At 42.0% G+C, this 15564-nt stretch overlaps 1 protein-coding gene across 1 annotated transcript in view; it reads left to right on the top strand.

The window, feature by feature from the left end:
- The window catches only part of slc1a7b (solute carrier family 1 member 7b), a 115618-nt gene that overhangs the window by 35823 nt on the left and 64231 nt on the right, over positions 1-15564 (top strand). The window contains exon 2 of the mRNA XM_034081390.2: positions 8506-8585. Coding sequence (XP_033937281.1) covers positions 8506-8585 — 80 coding nt within the window. The remainder of the gene's footprint in view (positions 1-8505; positions 8586-15564) is intronic.

Genomic DNA, 15564 nt, shown 5'->3' with positions numbered 1-15564 from the left:
GTCCTTGGGTGTCATGAAAGGCGCCTTTAATAAAATGTATTATTATATATTTCTCAAAGAAGGTATTTACAGTTCTATTGAGTTGTATGTATGTGAACGTCATTTCTAAGGGATATTATTGAATTGTAAGACCAAAGGATTTTTCTGCAGCTCTGTGTGATTATGGCAACACGTCCTCATAACCTAACAACAGAATAGGTTGTTTACCAATGACTCCAAAAATACATATACGACTGTTCCGTAATGTAGTAAAGTGGCAGTTTTAAACATGTTACCAAAGTGAACGCTTAACACAAGCCGGTAACAAGCATCAAACCCATTTGATTAGAGTTGAGAATGTCATGGTTTGGTTTAAACACATTTTTGATGTAGAATGTGGTTACCTACTTACGTAGGTTTGTAACTCAAGGTGTACATATTCGAATGGTAATCTGAACACAAGCTGCCATATTCACAGAGACTCTCCTCTCTAGTTGAAACAACAAACAGCTACAGCTAAAAGGACGCTGGTCGAATGTAAGGGAGAAAATAAACCTTTTTCAAAGTGCTTAAATTCATTATTGTAAACTGTGAAGCACAATGCAGACAGAGAATCACATAAATTAAAGGAATGAAAAGTTCCTTAAAATGGCAGCAAAACTATTTGATGCAACATTCCCAGTAAATAATTGCTTTATCAATTTGTTTCCACTGCTACTATTAAGCATTTAAAAACAATAAGAAATATTAGTCAGGTAATGACAGTTTACTCCAAGATAGAAAAAAGGGTTAAACGTTGGGAACCACTGATCGATTTATTCATCACTGATACTGATACAAAAAAAACCGTCATGGCCCTCTAATGGTCGTAGTTACTATTCTGAGAGCAAAAGTGGTTGGGAAGGGGTGGATAGGTAAAAAAACACAGGACTTTCACCCAGATAACTGCTGTTAGTGTCCCGCGTTACCCTAACCTCCATATTTAGACTGGGGACGCATCAGCTCATAGAGAACAGCTGTCCACTGATGCACTGGATAGAGGCCAGAGCTTAGCCCGGTGGACACTGCAACAAATACACAGAAAGCCTGTGAAATCGGAACACTTCTGCCAAACTGTCACCCAAAACTCCTGGGTCTTGGAACATGGAGTTTGTTATTTCCTGGCTGTCCTCCTGTTTGTTTCAAATGAACATTCCCCATCTGTGTTTAGCTGCATCTCCCCCTTTGCTTTGCTTTTACTCCTTGGACAAGTGAAACCAATAATCCATTTACCAAAAACATTGTTTACACCTACGCAGAAATCTCTGGCAAAGCACACCCTCTTCAGGAACTCATTTCCACAACAGGTTCTTGTTACTTGCTTTGGCGGTCTAAAAGTGAGTGGGAAGGGATTTCTGGCAGTAAAACAGCAGAGATCATCAACAAAAGTCTGTCTTACAATAGAAGTGAGAATGTGTGCCTTGCATCTGATAACAGATGTGCATAATTACTTTGAGCATCATTTACTCGTTTACAAAATGGTTGTGTTTCTGTTCGCAATTAATTGCACAGTTTTATGCATTCAATATATTGAACACACAAATACACACCCTTCAACATCAACAACACAATTTCACAAAAATCCCAAAACCAACATCAGACACTGCAGTTTATAAAAATGTAATAAAAAGAGAAAGTACAAAAAAAAAGTAAATTTGTGCATTTACATATATGTTTTCATATATTCATTCATTCATTTATATATATATATATATATATATATATATATATTGCACTGGAATATCACATCTAATAAATAAATAGATTGTGCAGATGAGCCTGTTCCTTCGGAGGAGAAGTGAGTAAAAGTCCCTAGGAGGGAAGCAAATGTCCCTGATTTATGATTGAGATGATTAGTCAGTTTTTCTAGAGGGAAGAGAGCTGACATATGTCGGCTGTGGGGACCTGAAGACCAGACCACAGCAGAAAAATACACTTTTTTGCCAGAAAAAAACTGAAATATTGAGTTTGCATAAAATATGCATTGTCCAAAGCATGGTTTTACTGAGGCCACGAAGAAGACAGAGTAAAGTACTTAGTAGACAACCTTCTGAATCACAGAATGGATGTTTTTTCAAAAATGTCTTGGCAATCACATGACTAGACAATCACATGACTAGACAATGTAATGATATTCAATTTTGACAGGATTTCATGCCAAATAGTTAACTTGTGCAGTGTTTATTGAATTACCAGTGGAGCGGAAAACTGAATGTTTTCTGGCTTTGCTGTCAACATCAGGTAGAGCATGAAGAGACCATTGTATTGTTGTTATCAGTTTTCTTTTATATAGATTTCTTCAGAGGAAAACAAGAACATAATTTCATGTGTATAATATATATCGTAACTAATTATGGGTCTCATTTCAGAATGAAATTAAATTCCAACTTCCTAACTTCAAAGACATTTTAAAACAAACAAAGTGTATCTGTTCAAGGCCAACAAGATGGTATAGGAACAATGCAATTAATATATTTTTCCTCAAAGGCATAAATATCAGCAGAACAAAGATTGACAATTTTCACCTTTAGAAAAAACCTATAGTGTATATTATTTAAACAGTGTAATGGCAGTGTAATTACGCTTTCAGCCAAGTAACCAACATTTCATGGCAATAATAACACTGTAATAATAGTTGTCTCTGTGACCTTCAAACATATGTTTAGCATTTAATACAAATCAGGTTTTATTGCCAAGTAGGTTATATTTCACACAGGTTCCGCCCTCTACTGGACTCTATGGCTACTACCCTTAACCATGCTATGCGAGCATTCCCATACTGAGTTGCATAAACGTAGCCGGCCAATCGGGGCGAGCCTACCTGAATGTGCGCGCAGGCCCACAGTATATAAGGTGGCTTCGCTTCCTGCCTGTCATCCTTTTTCTCTTCAGCGAGCAGCAAACAACTGATGAGAAATTAAGCGTGAGAAGAGGAAAAGATTACTGTAAACAAAGATGGATTCACCACTCCTCGAGACCCGGCCCTTTCCTGCATTCCCTGGCTTGATTGCAGGTGCTGATCCCCACCACTTGTGTTTCGAGTGTTTGGGGCCTGACCACGCCGTGGACGGCGTGAACCATTCCCCGGTCTGCAATGCCTGCCGAATGCTCCCGCTGCTTAGACGTCAGCACCGCCTGGAACATTTCCAGGCACATTATGTCTCCCCGGGTGAGGCGGAGGACCAGCTGGAACTCGACGTGGTGGAGATGGTGGAACAGGATGTGGTCGGAAAGGTGCCATTTACTTTGCCATTTGTCATTTATTTAATTGACCGGCCCTGTCTGTCGAGGAGGAAGACGACGAGGACTTCTCGGTGTCGGACGCTTCCAGGTCCGGCGTCCATGAGGGTCCACACAGGTCTGCCCGTCGGGACTTTCCGGTGGTGATTGCCTTGGCGGCGGAGCGTGTGGGGCTACCACTCCCTCCACCACTGCCACCGAAGCCGGTGAGCCGCCTCCGTCAGGGGTTATACGGCCCGGTTCGTCTGGCGCAGCCGGCCTTCGTGTCGCCCCCGTTGCCAGACATCTGGCAATGTGTGGAGGCAACGTGGCGGCAGTAACGGCCCGTCCACACTACAGCGTCGACAGCGTGGACAACTCCAATCTGCCCATTCACTTTGAATGGGGTGACGTCACGTTGCATCGCTTTTTCGCCGAACTGAATTGTGGGTAGCAGAGCGGTCCGTCTCCGCCGTCAGAAGTTGAACAGCAACTTCTGACGCCGGAGATGCCAGGGTAGCCAGCGCCAGCCAATCAAATCCCGTTTCGGAAAATCTGACAGCTCAAGCCGTAGCCAATCAAACCGTGTCTAAGCTGGGAGAGATATCCCGCCGTTCATTTCTATATTTCAAAAAAAGTTGGAGGAGAAACTAATTATCGCTGTAGCAAATCACCCGGTTTTGTATGACCAGACCCTCTTCACCTACCGGGATACAAACCGGAGGAACCAGGCATGAAGGGAGGGGGCAGAGACAGTGGTTGAAACTGGTAGGTTTTCGCCTGTTTGGGGAGTTTATATATATATTGCTCCCATTAAATCCCCGGGGGTTTTTGCTTTGTATGTCGAGGGCGGGAGATTCATGTGATTGGTTGTTGGTCGCATTGCTTGAATAAAATCCCCAAGCTCCGGACACGCCCAGCTCCAAGCTTTTTTTGAAGCTGTAGTGTGAACGCTTCGTAACTGAAGACGAGGGCTCTAGTGGCTGGTATGGTGGGAATCCTCAGGGTGCAGCGCCTCTGCAGTCTACATGTCCCTAATTGCTCCTGAAGGCATGGCTACGCTATGCTTTTATGTTTCATGTGGAACTACTTGAACAGGTCTCCCTTGGAAAAGAGATCAATGATCTCAATGGGATTTTATCTGTATAAATAAAGGTTTGAAATGAATGAAATTACGCTATTGAAGTGTATGTCAGCTGCTTTGGGAAATTGTAAGCTAAATAAAATGTAATGTATTGTAATAGTAACACAGGCTCACTTCTATTCAAGCATCCTTTCATGTGAAATTTGAACATTTCAAATGCATGATTGGCCACAGTGGGAGAGTTAAAGTACAATGCATTGCTACCTGAACTGAAGAATAAAAAACACTATAATATAATAATGCCTGTAGAGCAGGGGTATTCAACTCAAATTCAACGAGGTCCAGTTAGAGAAAATCTCCCCATGCAAAGGTCCAGAACATCAAAATGTCTAACTTGCTTTATGAATTAGTGTGATATATATTGAAGTAGACTGTAGCTTTATCAACGTCTGCAAGTAATCAAGAACTGACTGCCAATCAAATAAAGAAAGTACAATTCATAAACAACAATATGTATTGTCAATTAACATTGAACTATACAGTAAATACTGTGGATATGTGTAATGTTCCTCTCGGGCTGCATTTAAAAATAAAATAGAGAAAATAAATAAAATAGCTTTTGATGTGTGTGCATCTTAAAAGTGCTTAATTTTAGATAAATAAAATAAAGTGTAGCAGCAGCTTGAGTTTCCCTTTTTCTTTGTTAACCGTTTCACATCATGACTTAACAGTTTCAGCCGATTATAGAACAATATCAGTCTTTACACATCATAACAATTTAACAGTTTTAAAGTTTCTCTTTCTTTCCCTCTTATATGGCATTCCCTCACTCACTTTTTTTAAATTCAGTGTGAGAATTGAGCTGGAGCTTGTCCTGCCAGGAGTTTGTAAATCTGGGCTGAAATGGTGTCGGGGCCATTCTCACACACATGCAGGTGCTCATTGGTTACAGTGATGCAAACACAGGTATGTTGAAAAAAGAGAGAACTATTCGAAGCAGAAAAAAAACAGCGTAATATACCATCTGACAAAGGCCTGTGCTATAATGCTTCAATTGACTGGCTATTCTTTATAATATGCTCAGATCAATAGAGACAGATGTTAAGTTATAAATCAAGAGTTTTTATTATTATTTACAGCAGGGGTGGAGAACCTTTTTCCTTTCAATTTTTACAACATCCTCCGAGGGCCGTACAAATGATTGAACTCAACCTCTGCTTAAAACAACTAAAATCACAGCCCATTAATTTGGCCTTTCTTTCATTCTGTGCAAAGAAAAAGCAACCTCTCAATCCAGATATCTCACCATGACTCACGCATGCATGCATGCATGTGCACGGTGCACACCAAAACAGAAAGATATGGACACAAGATGTGCGCAAAAGTATTTAGTATCCTATCCATGTGAACATGATTTAAGTGGGGGGGACATAACCTCCTCTAGGGGGGTCCGGGGGCATGTTCCCCCGGGAAGATTTTTTATAATATTGAAGTTAAAAGCATCAATCTGGTGCACTTTGAGAGCAACATGAAGAGATCTATGGATACATCTTTCAACACCCATATGAAACAGAACTGTAAGCAGATTTCTCTTTTTGGATATTTTACAAATCACTCCCCTTTTAAACTCTATTCTTCTTGTTTTTAACAACTTTTTTGTTACTGTCATATAGTATTTTATACCTGTTTTTCATTTAGTCTCATTAATAACTATAATGATCATATCAAGGTGTGCCTTAACCTCACTGAGCTGAGGTTATTTGAGCCTCTCAGGGGAGAGCTCTCTTCTACCTGGTTGTAGAAAAGATCTTTAAATTCGTTAGCATAGCTAGCTAACCAGATGCTAATAACAACAGATCGCCACTGTGCTTACAACTAAAGACACAGCCACGCAAACATTACATTACATTGCATTTATCTGACGCTTTTATCCAAAGCGACTTACAATAAGTACATTCGACCAGGAAGACACAACCTTGAAGAAAACAGAATCATATAAGTACATCAGGTTTCATAGAGCCAAGCATTTCAAGTGCTACTCAACTGGCTTTAGATAAGCCAGTCCTTTGTTAGTATATAAGTGCTCTGTTAGCAGTTCTTTGTTAGTAATTCTATCGCTCGAGGTGGAGTCGAAAGAGATGAGTTTTCAGTCTGCGCCGGAAGATGTGCAGGCTTTCTGCTGTCCTGATGTCAATGGGGAGCTCATTCCACCATTTTGGAGCCAGGATAGCAAACCCACGTGTTTTTGCTGATGAGAACTTGGGTCCCCCTCGCAGCGAGGGTGCAGCGAGTCGTTTGGCTGATGCAGAGTGTAGAGCACGCGCTGGGGTGTACAGTTTAACCATGTCCTGGATGTAGGAAGGGCCAGATCCATTCGCAGCATGGTACGCAAGTACCAGTGTCTTGAAGTGAATTCTAGCAGTTACCGGAAGCCAGTGAAGGGAGCGGAGGAGCGGAGTGGTGTGGGAATATGTAGGAAGGTTGAAGACCAGACGAGCCGCTGCATTCTGGATGAGCTGCAGAGGTCGGATGGCACATGCAGGTAGACCAGCCAGGAGGGAGTTGCAGTAGTCTAGGCGTGTGGTGACGAGAGCCTGGACCAGAAGCTGCGTCACTTTCTGGGTCAGCTGGGGACGTATCCTCCTGATGTTGTAAAGCGTGTATCTGCAGCAATGGGTTGTAGCAGCGATGTTTGCAGTGAAGGACAGGTTGTTATCTAGGATCACACCCAGATTCCTTGCAGTCTGGGTCGGGGAAACAACAGAGGTGCCGATGTTGATAGTCAGGTCAAGAGTGGGACAATCTTTTCCCGGAAGGAAAAGCAGTTCAGTCTTGTCAAGGTTGAGCTTGAGGTGATGAGCGGACATCCACTGAGAGATGTCAGCTAGACAAGCAGATATGCGTGCGACGACCTAGGTCTCTGAGCGGGGAAAGGACAGAATTAGTTGGGTGTCGTCAGCATAGCAGTGGTATGAAAAACCATGCGGGCTAATGACAGATCCGAGCGAGTTTGTGTACAGGGAGAAGAGGAGGGGACCAAGAACAGAGCCTTGAGGGACCCCTGTAGTTAATTGACAAGGGTCGGACTCGGACCCTCTCCAAGTTACCCTGTAGGTACGGTCTTTGAGGTATGAGGTGAGGAGGGAAAGTGCAGAGCCTGAAACTCCAAGTTCTTGGAGAGTGCGAAGGATGATCTGATGGTTCACCGTGTCGAATGCAGCAAACAGGTCCAAAAGGATGATGACAGAGGAGAGGGAGGCTGCTTTAGCAGTGTGCAGTTCCTCAGTGACAGCAATGAGGGCAGTTTCTGTGGAGTGACCTGCCTTGAAACCAGACTGGTGCGGATCCAGAAGTTTGTTCTGATGGAGATAACAGGAGAGTTGTTTAAAGACAGCGCGTTCAAGTGTTTTAGACAGGAACACTGCGGCATGTGTACGGCTCCTTATGGGTACTGCAATAATAGGGCTGGAGCGGCGTTCCGGTGCTCTCTGTCAGCACTCCTTTCAGACGAGACATATACCACGTGAAGACACGTTATGCTCGTGTTGTGTTCAATGAACCTGTCCTCGGCCAGGAAAAACAGGTACTCGCTTGTTTAATTATTTTTGCGGTCTAGATTTCTTCTTCTTTTTTGAAGTGAGAAGTTGTCCGTCAGTCGGACTGACGGACGGACTCCCCACCACCAAAAGGAAAACTCTTCGGTTCTCCACGAATTACACAAGTCACCCAAATCAGCGTTAAAAAAGCGGGAGGTGCCGAAAAATCCCCTATTAATGTAGGCCTATTGATTATAGCTCCGGGTCCGTATACGTCGGCGTCTGGGTCCGGATCCGGACCGCGGTCCGCCTGTTGCCGACCCCTGCTGTAGAGCATTTAATGGCCAAAAGATGCAGGAAAATAGCAGTAGCTTACATTTGAGACTTAACGGCATAATTGAACCGTCATCATGTTCCTGCCGAGCCAGGGGTCATCTATAATCATACATTTTATATGCTAGAGAAAAATGTATCCTAATGATGTTGCAGTCAGAGCTCATTTTCAGCTCCGGCACTGCTCCAGACTTGCTAACAATGTCTTGTTCCTGTTAATATTTGTTTTGAATAACATCTGCTTGCTTTTCACAAGATTGCTAATGCTCTTCCTCAAATCATGACTGACCGTAATGTGTTTTCTCTTCCTGGCAGGAGGTGAAGTACTTCCAGTTTCCCGGAGAGCTGCTGATGAGGATGCTGAAGATGCTGATTCTGCCGCTTGTCGTGTCCAGGTACCGACATCCGCCTCCTGCACGTCATTACTCCACTGACCCCTTCACCTTTTGGATAAGCAGATAACAAGTTTTCAGTGACGTACTGTATTCTCTGATTCATGGCCTACTATGTATATTCCCAAATCTGCAGGTTCAAAGCCGAGTGAGTGAAAAGGAACGGAAATAACAAAATACCTTTGAACGTAGATTTTTACACTGCTATTATATATGACTAAAAGTAATAAATATGTTTTATTATATGAATACTTTTACACTGGATGCTACACACAGTAGGTCTTTAAAACTAGATTATGCTTTTAGTTTATAGCATTGAGGCTGAGCCAAAAGGTAACATATTTGAACTAACAAGAAAAAGTATTCATACATGAACCAACTGTCACATAAAGCAGAGCAGGGTTTGATGCAGAGCACAGGTAGACAAATCTGATAATACCTTTTATTTTAGGTCATTCAGGGAGGCAAGGGCTAACCAGAGCAGAATTTCAATGGACAATATACTGTAGGCCTACAACATACAAGGACCAGACAAAGACTAACAAAACATCAGGGCTGTGGTGGCCAAAACAAAATGCAGGTGCAGTAAATATAATGCAACAGCTGATGTTATTGACATATGTCTGCCCTGGTAAAACACTTTTTCTGTAAATGGACTACAAAAAGAGCATCTTAATATGTTGCCCCATGCATTATGATTTTGTTTCATGCAGGCTTTAAAACAGTGGACAACCGTGAATAATATATAACTTCATTAACAAGGTTTGAATCAAATTGAAAGGAAATGGTTGGTTGCTAACCTTCCTGAATTTGTAGAATCCCAATTAGTAGTACGATTGTATGAAAACATTTCAATGAATAATACTTTTAGCAATATATGTTAGGCCTAAACATCGACTACATCTGCTATTCTGCATATCACCGTTCACACAATAATATACGTTGAAATGTAATGTAAAAAACGAATAGGAAACACTACCCAAGACAGTATACTAATGCATCACTTTAAATGTTGCAGCCCCATGAATTTAGAGACAGCTTTATCTCCTTTTCTTTTGTAAAGGATAGTTCAGTGTACCCGTAACTAAAGGATTATAAAGGAAGCAACCGTTTCTATCATTTAGAGAGATCCAACAGCCCTGAGCAAAAAATAATATTTGACTGCAACCCAGCCCAGGACTTAAATACAAGCAAGAATAATCACGAAGACAAGACACAGATGGAGAGGGCAGCAGGCATGATAACACACAGGTGGGTGGGGCAGACAATCAGAACGGGCGGGAAATCATAAAGACAGGAAATAAAACCAAATATGACACGGGAGAAATAGTTTGAAGACAAAAAAAACATAAAAGATCAACTAAAAATATAATGACAACATTGCTTCCTGTCATTGAGTGTTAAGAATTGCCCATCTTCGAAGCCTCAAAAGTGTTTTTCCTCCATTTTGAGGGCTGTAATGTACAGAAAAGGATTAGGGCCAAATTCATTTTATTTTTGGTTCTGATAAAAAAAGTCAGAATTCTGACTTTTTTATCAGAACAACATTTTTTATTTTCTGTAATCTTCCCAAAAAAAAAATCATGTGGCCCTAATCCTCTTCCGTAGTAATGCTTCCATTAAAGTTAGTTAACATATTATAGCCAAGGTGAGGAGCCATGTTAACTGTGTCTGACCTGAAGTGCAAGCATAGGCAGTATCAGTGAGGCCAACTCTTTTCTGATGATGGCACTAGTTTCAAAAGTCACCACACAGCTTGTGGATGTGTCAGCTGATGAAGAAGAGTCATTCCACAAAATAATAACTTTAGATATTAACTGATATATAAAAGTCAGATATTAACATCCATCGTCCAAACCTTGAATAAAACGTCCATGGTTCTACTGAACCATCTTAATACCTTAGCCCAGGGGTTCCCAAACGTTGCCATGCCAAGGAACCCCATATAGCATTATCCTCTGGCGGGGGCCCCCCTGTTTTAAAAAGAATTATGTGTACAAGTGACTCACGATGGAGCATGCAGTGTGTTGCCACTACAATTGGGGCCTTCTGCCTGATCAAAGCTGTCACTCCCCTTTTTTTGCATGTCATAGCCGCTGCCCCATCTGAACACACACCCAACGAGACTAGTCAAGTCCATTTGAGATGATGTACTCATCTAAAACTTGGAAAATGTCTCTCCATGTGGTCCTACCTTCCAGTGCTTTGCAAAATAATATTTCCTCAACAAAGTTGTCTTCTGAAATAAATCTGATGTATGCAAGCAATTTTGCGACATTTGCTACATCCGTGCTCTCATCCAGCTGCAGAGCGAAATATTCACTAGCTCTCACTTGGCTTGAAGGGTGGCCGTGTGATTCAAAAACAAAAAATATTGAAAGATTGGAATCAAAGGACACATAGATTGATAGATATACAGTTATTAATAACATCTAAAAAAAGACTAATATTATTTTATTTATTTTTTTAAATAAAAAATTCCATTTCCCTCAAACTTTGCGTGACCCCCCTGGCGGCCCCCACTTTGAAAAACACTGCCTTAGCCTGCAGTAGGTAGAATTGATAACACATTTCAACTTTTCATTTTCTGGCAAACAGTCTTTAGAGCTTTTCCTATTGATGTTTAGGTAATTTATTCCTTAGCTCATTTACTGCATTTCTGAGGGAAAGCAATTTGCGGTATGTGATGGAGAGCAAAGAGGGGATTCAATTGGAATTAAATAAATAAAATATCCTCGGAGGCGTAGTCGTGGGGGAGGGGGTCTGCAGTTCGGTGGACTAAGGATTGCACCACTGCTTTTTGCAGATGATGTGGTTCTGATGGCTTCATCGGTCTGCGACCTTCAGCACTCACTGGATCGGTTCGCAACCGAGTGTGAAGCGGCTGGGATGAGGATCAGCACCTCCAAATCTGAGGCCATGGTTCTCAGCAGGAAACCGATGGACTGTTCACTCGAAGTTAGGAATGAGTCCTTACCCCAAGTGAAGGAGTTCAAGTATCTCGGGGTCTTGTTCTCGAGTGAGGGAACAATGGAGCGTGAGATGGGCCGGAGAATCGGAGTAGCGGTAGCGGTACTGCAGTCGCTTTACCGCACCGTTGTGACGAAAAGGGAGCTGAGCCAGAAGGCAAAGCTCTCTGTCTACCGGGCCATTTTCGTTCCTACCCTCACCTATGGTCATGAAGGATGGGTCATGACCGAAAGAACGAGATCGCGGATAAAAGCGGCCGAGATGGGTTTTCTCCGCAGGGTGGCTGGTGTCTCCCTTAGGGATAAGGTGAGAAGTTCGGTCATCCGAGAGGGACTCGGAGTTGAGCCGCTCAGAGTTGAGCCGCTCCTCCTTCGCGTCGAAAGGAGCCAGTTGAGGTGGTTCGGGCACCTAGTAAGGATGCCACCTGGGCGCCTCCCTAGGGAGGTGTTCCAGGCACGTCCAGCTGGGAAGAGACCAAGGGGTAGACCTAGGACCAGGTGGAGGGATTATATCTCTTCGCTGGCCTGGGAGCGCCTTGGGATCCCCCAGTCAGAGCTGGTTGATGTGGCCAGGGAAGAGAAAGTGTGGGGCTCTCTGCTGGAACTGCTACCCCCACGACCCGACCACGGATAAGCGGGAGAAGATGGATGGATGGATGGAAATATCCTCGGATGTGGCATTTTGGTTATTATTTCAGAGGATTTTTAGCACTTTGAGGCTTTAATTTAATCACATTTCATTTAAAGGGGACTTATCATGCAAAATGCACTTTTTGATGTCTTTTATACATAAATATGTGTCCCCGTGTGTCAGGGAACTCACGCAGCGTCAGAAAATAAAACCCTCTCTCTTTTCCTCCGAACCCAAATCTCTAAAAACGGGGGTACAACGGAGCTGATCCAGATTTGCGTCCGATATGACGTAATATCGGAAATGTGGACCCACGGCCCAATCAGTAAGTTGCTATCAGAAACAATGCCCGACTGTTTTGGACGTAATATAGTCAGTGTTAACATTAGCATCGCTAACACTCAGAGCTAACCTGTACTGGAGAGCATGTCTGTGAAGAAGCAGGAAATAAAAGGGAACTCACCTCGTGGTATAACCGGCAAGAGAGAAAGCCTTTGAGCTCCATACTGTTTCAGAAATAATCCTTGATAATCCATGATATGGAGTTTCATCACGGTAGTATTTAGTTTAGACAGTAGCTGCCAGGTCCCGCATGAGCTCAGACCCCTCCTTTCTTTTATCATTTTTTATTTATTTTTTTAAGCCCACACTCAGCACTTTTGAAACAGGAAGTGAAATAGAGGGATATGAGGCATGGCTAGAATGGGTGATCTGTTTGGTATTTTGACATGTTTCTTATATATTTTTAAATATCTGAGACCTATGCTATTGCCTAAAAATAGCATGATAGGTGCACTTTCAATGGAGTCTGATGCTGCAAGTTCAAATCTGGCAAAACTAAAGTGCAAAATGAATATTTTCACTGCTGAATGGCAGAAGATGCTTCTTTTATGATCTTGTTCACTTTTACATTAACAAAGGCTGTTTAATGTCACTCGTAATAAGGTAAATGCTGCTTCTTGTGTTTTTTTGCCGATTAACAAGGAGGAAATCAGCACTGACGTATACTCTGTTTGACATTGTGGTGCAAATTCCCTTTTTTTATGCAAAATTAGAAAAACTGAATTTGTACATTTAATAAAGAAAGTATTGATGTTGTGCATCAATAGTTTTTACCTCAATGATCAACTTGTTACTAGTAAAACAAATTCTCATTATAACATCTTAAAAAAAGTCAAAAACAACAACAGGGCCATTTACTAAGGTACAATGCTTAAAGTAATGAAAAAGTGACCTTTTAAAGGGGCCCTCAAATGCCAACTTTCAGATATCATATTTGTATTATGTGCCTCCACTAGTACATGTCTCCATGCTTTAATGTTCAAAAAGCTCTTTATTTTTCTCATACTGCCTGTGCTGCAGCCCCTCTTTTCACCCTCTGTCTGAAAACAAACCTCGGACTTTAGCCTTTGCAGACCATTCACATGCACAAAAACCTAGATAACACACTACAGGAAAGGGAAACCCCCCAGAAAGCTTAATAGGGCCTCTTTAGCATTGTACAGTTTATTGTGTTGGACACTATCACACAGCACTGTTGCTTTTAGTATCTCTTCATTACTCTCTCTGTGTGTGTGTGTGTGTGTGTGTGTGTGTGTGTGTGTGTGTGTGTGTGTGTGTGTGTGTGTGTGTGTGTGTGTGTGTGTGTGTGTGTGTGTGTGTGTGTGTGTGTGTGTGTGTGTGTGTGTGTGTGTGTGTGTGTGTGTGTGTGTGCGCGTGCGTGCGTGCGTGCACGTGTTGCATTATGTCCCTGAATGAAAGCAGGGGATTAAGCATCTTTACATTCACAAGGGAAATCCAGCAAACACCACTTACACTGATGCGATGCCAGCTTGGCTGTAATTAAAAAGCTGTTTGTTTTGTTATTGGTGGAGTGGCTTATGGTTATTGATTTAACATGAGTGTATGCTTCCCAAAATAGTTCACTTTATGACCAATGCACCTAATAATTCATATTCATTACTGAATGGATAAGCCGCAGCAGCAGCAGTTCTCTCCCTCTGCAGACCATGAGCAAATATCCATCATCAATGCAATGCCCTGTAGAGAGAGACAAGGATGCACTGACATAATTACAAGGATCAAGATCCATTTTAAACTTTGTTTTGCAGGCAGTCTCATACCTCCGAGGACTGAACACTTGTTAAGTGCTCCGAATAGAGAATGCTGTGTTTAACTAGTAAGTGCCGGCATTTGTGTGAAATGCGTCTTCAATATTTAACTGAAATCTGATTTTAATTTTGATACATTTTGAAATAGTAATACAAGGAAATTCACACAGAATGGATTGTGGCATAATTGTGTGAGTAAAAAAAATAAAAATGTGTCGTAAAACTGTGAAGTAACACATTTGTTTAATGAATTACATCTCTGGTCTCACAGACTCTCACAACAACACACGTCACCAAGATGGCCGTCACTACTGTCTTGTCAAAAAAGTGATTGACTATCAACACAATAAAACACATCCAGAAGAATGTCATGCAAAGCTGCCTGCCTTTGACTCTCTATGAACTGCCTGATCTTTTTAATGTTTAATGTCAACCATTTGTGCAGATAGCATGAAGTAGAACAGATCGCCGGTGCTAATGTAGCGTTAGCATTAGCATTTCTCCCCCGGGCTTAAATGGTGTATTATAGAATGATCACACCGGTGTGACAGTACTCTTCAAAGGGTTCACGAAATATGACTACTACTCTTACTGTTTAACATTTTGGGTTACTTGATGTTACTTCATGTTAAGGCTAATAAAAATGACAAGGCTAAGACTGTAATGCTAACTAACCTGCGTGTTACTAGCTAGGTAGCTAACTTGATCCAGCCACTCCTGGTCCTTTCATCAGACGGGAAGCGAAAGAACGAGCAAGACCCATTGATGGTATGATAACAACCTGGTACTAAGCACACAGGCATCTTGTTAAAGTTATCTTATCTTAGCTATCTCTTATATTTAGCGGAGGAAAACAATTGTGACATCAGTTATGACATCACTTACGCGACTCTGGGATTTGTAGTCTTTCTAGTTGCATATTTTCCATAGTCTTATATTTCAACAGTTTTACGACAAACTGTGACTTTTTTGACATGGAAATGATTTTTTAAGATTGACAAACATCATATGTGTAATTCGTGGCACAATTCAAACGGGATCGAAAGATAAGTTTTCTCTCTCCATTGACTTCAATACATACTTTTTCGGAAATAAGGTCCCATGGACCGGAAGTAGATGGGCGTGACTTCGCCACTCTATAGAAGCAGTGCTTCGAAGCTTGCTTCAAATCACGTGACATATGACGTCCGAAGCAACTCACTGGTTCGCCGTCCAATCAGGTGATTCAATGCACTAGCTAGGTCGTCTCGATTCTGACAGGTGATAAGTTG

The sequence above is a fragment of the Pseudochaenichthys georgianus genome, chromosome 4, assembly GCF_902827115.2.
Source record: "Pseudochaenichthys georgianus chromosome 4, fPseGeo1.2, whole genome shotgun sequence".
NCBI lineage: Eukaryota > Metazoa > Chordata > Actinopteri > Perciformes > Channichthyidae > Pseudochaenichthys > Pseudochaenichthys georgianus.
This window is presented reverse-complemented; position numbering and strand designations above follow the sequence as displayed.